Raw genomic sequence first — 12,859 nt, 5'->3', positions numbered from 1 at the left:
CTGTTTTGATATGAATGGAAAATGTCGGAATTGTCTGTGAATTTCTTGTATGAACAGTGCTATGCCGAATTTTGGCCTTTCTCATGCAAGTGTGGATAATTCTTCAGAATGTATCGCAATATCCATTATGTTATTACATTCTGCTAAACTTTTGAACGAATGTATGAACGTGTGTTTTGCATTTTACATTGTTTTACAACAGGTGAATGTTTTCTTTTGTAAATACTCAAACAATACATTCAGTGTTTTCCGCAATATATTTAATGATTAATGGAGCGTTTTAACTGCTGTAAAACGTAGAATTATAAAATAAGCTGAAACTGATATTTAATATACCAGAGTTCATACCTGCTATACATACAGTATATACCGTATAAAATGGGTTCAAGCCCTCTAAATAACAAAGTAGTACTTATTTTACAAAGCGGATTTCGACAGATCTCTATTGTTCAAAGCAAGGGACATTATACAAAATTTATATCTTTAACCTCATCTCCCTCGGTGAAATCATTAAAATGTTTAAAGAAAGACTGTTTATATTAAAAGATTTACCTATCGAAGATTTAAAGAAAATTTAAATAAAGATTGTTTGGTTTTCACTTTAAAATGTCAAACTTAATTGTTTTGACAACATTGACATTGGGAGAATAATTATGTACCAACGTGTGTGCACTGTAGTTGTTTTGTTGCTTAGGAAACTGTCATAGTGGGATGTTGTGATGGCATAGCAGTAATAATATATTTTTCTTTTTATTGTTTTGGTATATTTTTTTCATTAAATCTTTAATATTGCTCTAAATACAACTATAAATAAAAAGTATAAAAATTTGCTAAATTTTGGGAAATAAACAAAAATCACCAAATAAATCTGAACTTTAGACAACTTAGGTTGACTGTGAAGGACTAAAAAAAAAAGAAAAAACATTTCGAATTTCTTAGTAAATTTACTTCATTTAAGGCCACGTTCCCAATTCACAAATTGCCAAAATTAATCGGATAAATCGTTAATGCACCACTTTTCTCGTAACCTAGTATTGCGTCCGGAAATGTATGAAATATTTGCCACTGGACTGTCGCTGTTATAAATTCGACGGCGGCTGGGAAATGAAAGATCCGAGGAATACTTAACCTATTTAAGCATTTACAGCAAAACGCCTTGAGTGTGTAGGTAAAGGTAGTTTGGTCAGCTTGTTTTCTAGCTGAACCGTGAAGCCATTGATAGGTTGTCTGTTCTGTGGTCGGGTTGTTGTCTCTTTGACCCATTCCCAATTTCCATTCTCATTTTTACGTATACCACCCTCCTTTTAGAGAAGACTAGTCTGACCGATAACCAATCTATCTGTATGTAAGACTAGACTTCACTGAAAGGAGGGTATGGTACAGTTAACCTTATGATTATTTCACGGTTCAGCTAACTAACCAAAGATATTACTTACACACTCAAGGCATTTTGCTGTAATCTAAATATCACAATTATATAATGTTATCGTAAATTCCTTTCTTGATAAGGACATTTTAAATTACTTAACAGTTTTGCATTGTCTGGCATAAAAGATAATTACTTGCATTGTGAAAATCAAAAAACACAACATGTATGCATGCAATTAAATTAGAAAAGAAACAAGATTGAATTCATGCTTAATTATGTTCTTTCATAGCAGCAACCGTGGCAAATAGAATCTTTTACAATTCTAATTGATTTTCTATGAATATACTAACATGAACAAGAAATAAAATCGAACGACTTCATTGATAAACCACTAAAGAAGAAAATTGATTGCTTTGATATACAGAACCCTCATGTGTTTCTGGGCGATAAAACGGGAAATGAAAAGGCTGATCGATTTCAGTGCTGCTGTAAACATCACAATACTATCTAGTGAAACTGATATGGTGTATATTACACGATATCGACAACGATCAATGTCAATTTCCTGGACCTAACGAGTTTGTAAATGTGTAAGAAAAATATTTTGAAAATTGATTCCGGTATGAAACGATTGAAGAAGGGTATTATAGCATTTAAACACGCAAGTTAATTGATGGGGGTCAATCACAGCTATATTATAGTTCGTTTAAGCGATTGGGGTCAATCACAGCTATATAGTAGTTTATTTAAACGACGAGGGTCAATCACAGCTATATTGCAGTTTGTTTAAGCGACCAGGGTCAATCAAAGCTATATGGTGGTTTGTTTAAGCGATGAGAGTCATTTGTAGTTTGTTTAAGGATGTTCGCTGCTCAGTTTCAAAATAAATAACTTTTCATAAAACTAGTAAGTATTGATAGGGAATAAATTGAGGAATCAAAAATGCAAAAAAAAAATATAGGGGTAAATGTGCTTGTTTTCGAGATATTAGCCATCGGAATTTTGGCGGGGAAATGTTCTCTCTTGATTTTTCATAGTTTTATCATTGACCAGTTAAAAATCTCAAATACTATTAAAAAATAAATAAAAGTTTATAAGACTTTTACAAATGACTTATTATTATACATGTAAAATCTTTATAAAAAGAAAAATGGGGGTTCATGGGGAAAACTTTTTAAGGCATTCAAATGGATAAAACCAGAGGATTCAGAAAATCGGACAAAAATTCCAAAACATGACAAGCAGACATCCTTAAGCGATGAGGGAAAATCAGAGCTACTTTGTAGTTTTTTTGAGCGATGAGGGAAAATCAAAGCTACTTTATTGTTTGTTTAAGCGATGAGGGACAATCGTAGCTATATTGTAGTTTGTTAAAGCGATGAGGGTCAATTGTAGCTATATTGTATATAGATATAGGAAGATGTGGTGTGAGTGCAAATGAGACAACTCTCCATCCAAATAACAATTTATAAAAGTAAACCATTATAAGTCAATGTACGGCCTTCAACACGGAGCCTTGGCTCACATCGAACAACAAGCTATAAAGGGCCCCACAATTACTAGTGTAAAACCATTCAAACGTGAAAACCAACGGTCTAATCTATATATAAAAACGAGAAACGAATAACACGTATAAATTACATAAACAAACGACAACTACTGTACATCAGATTCCTGACTTAGGACAGGGGCAAACATTTGCAGCGGGATTAAACGTTTTAATGGTACCAAACCTTCTCTCTTTTTTCTGAAACAATAGCATAACATCACAACATAGAAAAACACACGATAAAATATCAATTGGCAGGCTTTACTCAATCAAAAAACGTAAATTAAGAAGTTTGTTTAAGCGAGGAGGGTCAATCGTAGCTACATGTATATTGAAGTTTGTTGAAGCGACGAGGGTCAATCGTAGCTTTATTGTAGTTTGTTTAAGTGATGAGGGTAGATCACATCTATATTGTAACAGTAGTTTGTTTAAGCCATGAGGGTAAATCACAGCTATATTGTAGTTTGTTACAACGATGAAGTTCAATAACAGATATATTGTAGTTTGTTTAAGTGATGATGGTCAATTGTAGCTACTTTGCAGTTTGTTTAAGCGATTAGGGTCAATCGTAGCTACTTTTTAGTTTTTTAAGCGATCAGGGTTAATCACATCTATCTTGTAGTTTGTTAAAGTGATGGGGGTCAATCATAGCTATATTGTAGTTTGTTAAAGCGATGGGGGTCAATCACAGCTATATCTTAGTTTGTTTAAGCGACGAGGATCAATCATAGCTACTTCGTAGTTTGTTTAAGCGACGAGGACCAATAACAGCTATATTGTAGTTTGTTTAAGTGATGATGGTCAATTGTAGCTACTTTGCATTTTGCTTAAGCGATTAGGGTCAATCGTAGCTACTTTTTAGTTTTTTAAGCGATCAGGGTTAATCCCAGCTATATTGTAGTTTGTTAAAGCGATGGGGGTCAATCATAGCTATATTGAAGTTTGTTAAAGCGATGAGGGTCCATCACAACTACATTGTAGTTTGTTAAAGCGACGAGGGTCAATCATAGCTATATTGTAGTTTGTTAAAGTGATGGGGGTCAATCATAGCTATATTGTAGTTTGTTAAAGCGATGGGGGTCAATCACAGCTATATTGTAATTTGTTTAAGCGACGAGGATCAATCATAGCTACTTCGTAGTTTGTTTAAGCAACGAGGATCAATAACAGCTATATTGTAGTTTGTTTAAGTGATGATGGTCAATTGTAGCTACTTTGCATTTTGCTTAAGCGATTAGGGTCAATCGTAGCTACTTTTTAGTTTTTTAAGCGATCAGGGTTAATCACAGCTATATTGTAGTTTGTTAAAGCGATGGGGGTCAATCATAGCTATATTGTAGTTTGTTAAAGCGATGAGGGTCCATCACAACTACATTGTAGTTTGTTAAAGCGACGAGGGTCAATCATATAGCTATATTGTATTTTGTTAAAGCGATGAGGGTCCATCACAGCTATATTACATAGATATAGGAAGATGCGGTATAAGTGCCATAGAGACGACTCTCGATCCAAATAACAATTTATAAAAGTAAATCATTATAGGTCAATGTACGGCCTTCAAATATATTACAGTCTGTATAGAGATAACGACCAATCACAGCTACTTTGTAGTTTGTTTTAGCGAGGAGGGTCAATCATAGCTACTTCGTTGTTCGTTGACGCGATGATGTTTAATCATAGCCACTTAGTCGGATTTTTTTTAAGCGATAAGGGTCATATATAACTACTTTGTATGAATAAAAGAGAAGATGTGGTATGATTGCCAATGAGACAACTCTCTTAGTCTACAAGAAACCACAATAACACAGACATTAACAAATATAGGTCACCGTACGGCCTTCAACAATGAGCAATTGTGTAGTTTGTTGTAGCGATGGGGTCAATATTGGTCGTTGTAGCGATGGAATCAGTCAAAGCCATATTGTTGTTCGTTGTAGCTATAGGTCAATCAGAGCTACTTTGTAGTTTAATGTAGTGATGATGGTTAATCATAGCCACTTTGGTGTTCGTTGCAGCGATGAGTTTCAATCAAAGCTACGCTGCAGTCTGATGAAGAGATAAGGACCAACCACAACCACTTGGTAGTTCGTTGTAGTGATGGTTGTCTATCATAGCTTCATTGAAGTTTGTTTTAGTGGGGTTTTTTTCCAAATGTAAATATGGTTTCCGTCAAGCAGTCATTTGATAATTTCAACAAACCAAATGATACACACTTATCTGATAAAGTTGTGTTCACTGTATTAGTGCAATATATTAAAAGAAAACAGATTATTGGCATATATATATTCTTGCACATTCATTTTTAAATTAATCGATATATGTTTAATTCCACTTTCACTTTGGTATTGCAATGTTGTGCCAAATGTATACCTTCTTTCCTTTTTAATTGCATGCTTTTGTTGCACAATTATTACCTCTTAAAATTTCTATAAAATTGAATAATAAATAAATAGTTATCACGGTTTTTACTTTGGTATCCGTCGAGTATTATGCGAAGTAGAACCTTAGAATGAAAAATAAGTATTATTTAATAATTAATTAGAAAACAGATCTATATTTCTATTCAAATACATAATTTGAAATGTTAAAAACTTTAAATTATGTAATCAAATTGAAATCACTCAATGAAATAATAAATATAATAGTCACGCAATATTAAAAATAAGTTACGCCAAAGTTACCACAATTGTAGTCAAAATAGAAAACGAATTAGATACATGTAAACAAATATATACCTGTATAATTATGTTGTTTTCGTGTATCCAGTAGCGGATATTTGAATAAAAACAAAGGAAGGCATGAGTGGACAATAGAAAAATTGTTCCTTAAAAGTCGGGGATGGGTTTGTCGCAGTTCGGAAAAATTAACTTAAACACAAATTATGACCAAAAGGGGGCGGTCTCCCCCCCCCCCCCCCCCCTCAATGGTAATGTTTCAAAAATGCATGCCATATAAAAATGTGTGTCTTACGTTGAAAGTAGCATCACTGAAATGATACATCATCTACGTTCACGAAAAAATAAAGTTATCTTATTAAAATATGTTAACATTCTACTTGAAACTTTTGTCATTTCATATGGCTTGGAATGAAAAACACTCAATATCATACTTCGGCCCATTTTCGAGACATTTTACCTTCTTTTTTTTTCCATTTGTTTATTTTTGATTTCTTTTTCTATTTTAGTTTATAATCTCTGATTTTCTAATGTTTGGACAATATGCTCATTGAACCCGAGTTATCTATGTATTGATAAAAATTAATCTTAAATGCACATGCAGTCACTTGTACTAAGTATAAACTGCTAACACAAAAATCCTAATAAAATAGACCCAAATGAGGCTGCAATTCAACTAACTACAAACAATAGTGATAACTTAACAATAGAGTATCAAGTACGAATGTCTAAGAATATTTCATTTTCATAGACTTAATGTGTGAGAGAAAAAAAGTTTAAAAGTATAATGTAATAATAAAAAAAAAGCTAGTTTTTGAACCAGACTAAACCCGACTGCCGTTAAAATTGAAAATTTTAAAATTGAATATTTCAAATCCTTTCAATCTTTATTAACAGTTAGTTTACATGTTCAATGTTCACTAATTGATGTGATCTGATGATATTCGAGAATGAACTTGATCTGTTCAAATTATACCTGATTAAATTATTCAGGTATGTTTAACGACCATGTTAACATATAAGCAGGATATTTAAGTCTACATTTTCAAATTAAAAAAAAAATGACATTCACTTTTTTCTATTGACATATGTCTTAAAATATAAACGATATACCTAGGACCCATGCAATCTTTCAATTGAAAATGTTATATTCAGCTCTTTACATTATTTTTTATTGGGCAAGCAAAAGCCCGCTTCCGGGTGCGGGATTTTCGCGCTCCATTGATGATCCATTGGTGGCTATGGGATGTTTTCTATTCTTTCGTCTGGTTGTTGTCTCTTTGAAGTATTCCTCGTTTCCATTATCAATTTATTGTTATGAAGTATTTAAAATAATTTTCAAAATATGAAAAAGAATAATCCTGCTACAGCCAGACAAAAATTGTTGGTCGGTATATACACAAACTTATATTTCGGTTCGTATCTGTTTTCTATATGTATATATATGCGTATATTCTTATTCGTCTTTCTGTCTCTATGTTTTGAGTAAAATGATTATAAAGTTCTGTGCATTCGATTAAGATAGAAACAAGAATGTGTCCCCAGTACACGAATGCCCCACTTGCACTATCATTTTCTATGTTCAGTGGACCGTGAAATTGTGGTAAACCCTCTAATTTGGCATTAAAATTAGAAAGATCATATCATAGGGAACATGTATACTAAGTTTGAAGTCGATTGGACTTCAATTTCATCAAAAACTACCTTGACCAAAAACTTTAACCTGAAGCGGTACAGACGGACGAACGGACGAACGAACAGACGGACGGACGAACGGACGCACAGACCAGAAAACATAATGCCCCTCTACTATCGTAGGTGGGGCATAAAAAACTAGGTGAAAATTTTCAATAATATATTTATTACCATAGCGAGTCAAATCAGCAGTAATATACAGCACGTGCGAAATAGCAAAGCATTGCAAAGCATATAAAGCAGATAGTCATATAACAAAGCCTTACAAAGCATAGAAAGCAACTAGTCAAATGACAAAGCGTTACAAAGCTTAGAAAGCAACTAGTCAAATGACAAAGCGTTGCAAAGCATAGAGAGCAACTAGTCAAATGCCAAAGTCTTGCAAAGCATAGAAAGGAAGTAGTCAAAAATATATACTGCAAAGAAAATTGCATAGCACCATATATAAATACAGGTCTGTATTGATCGCGCATGATTAATTTGTTACCAAAAATTACCAAGCATTGAAAGGTGTATTAGTGCATTATCCAAATTCAAAGTAGTGTCTGTGATCCCTGTACAACTGCACACTGCATTTCAAGTCTACCTTTTTGGACGTTGCTGTTGCTTTCGCATTCTTATCATTTTTGGTTTTCCCCTGTTTGTTTTTCATCGCTTTCTTATCTTTTTTTCTTTTCTGTTTTCCTTCTTTTTTCTTTTCGTCGTCTGTACTGGACGAACTGGATGAACTCGAACTGCTTGACCTTGATCGTTTTCTTTCTCTTTTCTTCTTTAAATCTTTTTTGTCTTTTTCCTTTTGTTTGTTTTTCGTCGCTTTCTTATCTTTTTTTCCACTCTTTCTTTTTTCCTTTTTGTTTTCGTCGTCTGAACTGGACGAGCTAGATGAACTCGAACTGCTTGAACTTGACCTTGATCGTTTTCGTTCCTTTTTCTTCTTCAACTCCTTTTTGGGTTTTCCCTGTTTTCTATCAGATTCCTTTTGTTTCTTGTCCGTCGCTGTTTTATCTTTTTTCTTCTTATTTCTTTCTTCTTTCGAAAGCTTTTTGCGTTCGTCATCTGAACTAGAGGAACTCGAGCTGCTAGATCTTGAGTGTTTTCTTTCGTTTTTCTTCTTTAACTTCTTTTCCCTTCTTTCATCTTTCGTAAGTTTTTTGTTTTCATCATCACTTGACGAGCTTGAACTGCTTGACCTTGACCTTGCTCTTCGGCCACCCTTTTCCTTTTTCTATAAGAGCAGTTAAGTATGCAAGGTAATGAGGCATTCAAAAGCATTATCACTAATCACTATAAGGCACTATGTAAAAGTTGGCATAAAAGAGTATGCCGTGTGTTTATAAACAAAGCAAAGAAAAATAAGCGCAAAGCCCTTGTTCTTGTCTACGAGATAACAGTGCTATGTCAGAAATAAAAAAATATATTCCAATGGACTTCCATTTGGTTTACCCAGGCCTGACATTTGATTGATTTAAGCAATGTGTTTTCAATGACAGTAAAGTTTGTCATAATATTGTGATTTCAAACGGTTATTGTATTGTTAACTGTGTAATGTGCCTCTATGTTCAAATAGATACATAACTATTATTAATTGATTGATTGATTGATTGATTGGTTGATTGATTGGTTTGTGTTTTTATTTATGAAGGAAGCTGGGATGACCGGAAAGAACTACCAATTTTCGGTAGGAAAAGTAACAATCCTAGTCAATTTAGATTTTAGTCAAACACACCTGCCATGTGCAGTATTCGAACTCACAATCTCAAAGTTGAAATGCTAGTGATTCTGTATTTTACATTCGGAGACACCTATCGACCTTCGGTAGGAAAAGAAAACTAACAATCCTAGTCAATATAGATTGGAGTCAAGCAAACCTGCCATATGGGGTATTCGAACTCACATTCTCAATGCTTACATGCTAGTGATACAGTAGTTTGACTACTTGGTCACTGAAAATCCAAAAACAAATAACAAAGAGACTCATACAAGTACTTTTAACAGAAGACACACTACTTTTAACAGAAGACACACAACTTTCAACAGAAGACACACTACTTACACACTACTTTTAACAGAAGACGCACTACTTTTAACCTTCAAAGGCTCAGTTCTTAAGTAGTATGCGGGTAACGTTCGTAGAGGAAATTTTATTTTATCCAAAAATAAAACGGTACATTCAAATAAGTGAGGAACATTCCACATTTGACACACTTATAGCTAGCAAAGTAACAGTTTTATCGTTAGTCTATGGTATAATTGTCTGAGAACAAACAGAAAAAAAACCTAACAGAATACAGAAAAACCGCAAGGCCCCCTTTTCCCCGAGGAGCCACAATACGACTATATATATTACGAATCAAATCTACTCTAACATCGTTAGGTTGATTTTCTAGGCACTTCTATATATATATAAATCGGTACAGTATAGTAGAAAGTAAAATCACAAAAATACTGAACTCAGAGGAAAATCAATTCGGAAAGTCCATAATCACATGGCAAAATCAAATAACAAAACGCATCAAAAACGAATGGAGTTATAGTATAGTAGAACATTGTGTCAGTTCAAGAGCCATCTTTCGGTGGTAGTACATTTTACCAACTAATTGTAAACACTATTTTGTCAAGACTGCACTTTTTAGTTGATAAACCACTCAATCCAACATTCAGAAAAAAGTGTTAAATCTTTATAAATCTTCGATGCATGGATATGATTCTGTAGTGTTCGCATGCTTTACATTATAACTACATTAACATTTGTGAAAATAACTGTCTATAATTAAGTATGTTCTGAATTTATGACCTTTTTATAAATAAAAACTTGAGGGTTGTTCGTATAAATTATACTGTAAACAAAGCGTCAGTGCCTATTTGATCTGAAATGAACTTTGAATAGATCGGTAAATATTTGGAACAAAACTTGATTGATCAAGTAAATTTACTTATGATCTCCATTATCGAGCCTTTTGTACAAGTATAAAACAGCCTTTTAATGTAAAAAATTATGGTTTGAGGGTTCACGGCATACTTAGTCATTAAAAGAATATACTAACTTATATGCTCCGGGAGTGTACGACGTTCTTGCTCCATTAATATTCCCCGTTGTATTGTTTTCCTTGGGACAATGCATTGAATTATCGTTTTAAGAAAGAGTGAAGAAAATACGAGAAGTTGTGTCTGCTTTAAGATTTCCGAAGATATACACAATGTACTTCGGTCAACAAAAAAGGAGCATTCGCTTTTTAAATAAATATATTAATTTTAGTTTCTTGTGTACAATTTGGAAATTAGTATGGCGTTCATTATCACTGAACTAGTATATATTTGTTTAGGGGCCAGCTGAAGGACGCCTCCGGGTGCGGGAATTTCTCGCTACATTGAAGACCTGTTGGTGACCTTCTGTTGTTGTTTTTTTTTCTATGGCCGGGTTGTTGTCTCTTTGACACATTCCCCATTTCCATTCTCAATTTTATATATATTGAAAATTGAATTAAGGTGAACAAATCTCCTCATTAGGTTAATTTTTTATACATGTATGGACAAAATATTATTTAATTTGATTAAATATATTTGTGTATTGTTATTTGGTAGCATTAAACTTATTTAAACTCATTAATCGTTAAATCTCAAGATTATCAGATTTAAGATAAAAATTAAAATGCATTTAAATCAGCACAGTTCTTCTTGGTCATGCATTTATTATGTGTATTGTGTACATGTGTATTAATTTAAAAAAAAAAAAAAAACTTTAAGTTAATGGTATACCTGTATATCAAATCTAAGTAACGGAACAAAAGAGGCTATCGGTTAGAAGGGAAATGTTCTTCCCCCTTTCCCAGCCCCATCGGTTCAAATGAAGGCTTGTGATTGTATGAATGTGTTGAAATCAGAGTGCAAAGCATATTAAGCTTGATTCGTTATGATAATATTTTTTTAGGTATGAGCATGTAGGTCAATTAAAATTGACAGACAGTCCATGAATTCTTTTATCTTTAATTCATTTCCCAGACTCTTCCTCTCACTACACATAATTCCAGACATTGTTCTCCTTTTAACTATAGGAGATACAGTACATTTCGTCTTTTTTCAATTTATGTTTTGTTTTTCTTCGTACGAGCTTAAAAAGTTTAAGAACAAGTCATTATAACAATACTTATTAGACTATAAAAGGGGCATCAATTTACATACCATGCATACTAGGTGACCAGAACATTATTCAATGTGTTAACATTCATCTATTCTACTGACAAATCAGAGGTCAAAGACATTAACCCAACATAATATAAATTGAACAAACGAAGTTAGTTCAAAATTTGTTTTGTCTCTCTGCGACAAACGTGTAAAACGGAAGCGTTTAAATTGAGAAAGAGGGGAGGGAGGGGGCATTTTAATTTTTAACAAAGTTAGTTCCACTTTCTCTTTTCTCTATAACAACCCTTGTTATACGAAAACTTACGAATTTGGGGTTGGTTAGGCATCTGGATAATGTTACAACAAACAAAATGCATTGTCAACTTCCATATACGAAGGCTTTTTAACAGTAGTAATAAACGTGATAATTGAGCCATAGATGTAATACCCAATAATTGAGCTTACACGTTAATGGGCTTCAAGAATAATAGGCATATATACATTCTATATATTGCATATAGCTACAAATCAATACATGGCTCACTCTAATGATAGTTTATGCTTGAAATGTATAAGACCTAGCAATTTAACATAACATTTTCTTTTTGAATTACACAGGTATTATAAATAAAGATGTGTTATGTGTAGCAAGTCACAGTTAGTATAAAACACTTTATAATATCTTTATTTAAAAGTTAAGATTTATTTGAGAAGTTAGAATATAATTTTACACCAAAAGTGTTAAAAACTGAAAACTTTTCCTACCTCAGACATTATTCCAACATTTAATCACTCGTTAGCCGTTTTTATATTTCACAGTTGCTCAATTTACAATTAAAATCATAACACACCGTCCACTGCTCAAAGCGTCATGTTGTCTTGGCGACACTGCCGGTGCGACTATGTATAAATACTCCGGAACAATTGAGGCATTTAAACATATTGATTTTGAAGGCCTGCTAAAGAACGTCTTTATGAAATTATTAAAAAAGATTGTATCATATTTATATTTTAAACGAATTAAATGCCTTTACTAGATTAGCATTTACACTTACCTGCATTTGATCAATTTCACGGATTATAAAAAGGTGAACTGTCGAGTCTCATGTATTCAAATATGATATGGCGAATCAAATCTGTTGTATGGAGAAAAGAATTTACCTTGATTTTTATTACATAATTTAAATGAGAAAAGAGAATCTAATGACTGTACCGTAATCTTTCTTTGTTGGAAATTCAAAAATGTAATCGATGATATATACGGGCAGATTGACGATGAATTCTGCCGGCAAAGTTTTGCAGGTTTGTCAACTCATTGTAGATATTTTTTACGATTTCTCACTGGCGGATAAATGTCTTTTCTTTATGCAAAAGACAAAACAAAAGTAAAATATAAAATATTAACATATATGTTGATGATCCCAGTAGAATAAAAACACATACATTTAC

At 32.9% G+C, this 12,859-nt stretch overlaps 1 protein-coding gene across 7 annotated transcripts in view; it reads right to left on the bottom strand.

Annotated features, from left to right (window-relative positions):
* LOC139498529 (protein starmaker-like) overlaps positions 1-12,581 on the bottom strand; it is a 34,633-nt gene extending 22,052 nt beyond the window's left edge. For 4 of the 7 annotated variants that reach the window (XM_071286950.1, XM_071286951.1, XM_071286952.1 and 1 more), the window contains exons 1-2: positions 12,176-12,302; positions 7,875-8,513 (exon numbers count right to left, since the gene is read on the bottom strand). In XM_071286950.1, the coding sequence (XP_071143051.1) occupies positions 7,875-8,513; positions 12,176-12,184 (648 nt within the window). In that variant the 5' untranslated portion in view covers positions 12,185-12,302. Of the gene's footprint in view, positions 1-7,874; positions 8,514-12,175; positions 12,319-12,465 lie in introns of those variants that run through there. The other 3 variants (XM_071286954.1, XM_071286956.1, XM_071286955.1) reach the window with 2 other exon arrangements.
* Positions 12,582-12,859: the final 278 nt, after the last annotated feature.

The sequence above is a fragment of the Mytilus edulis genome, chromosome 12 (assembly GCF_963676685.1).
Source record: "Mytilus edulis chromosome 12, xbMytEdul2.2, whole genome shotgun sequence".
In the NCBI taxonomy this organism is placed as follows: Eukaryota; Metazoa; Mollusca; class Bivalvia; order Mytilida; family Mytilidae; genus Mytilus; species Mytilus edulis.
Note: the sequence above shows the minus strand (reverse complement) of the source record. Positions and strands in the feature narration are given on the sequence as shown.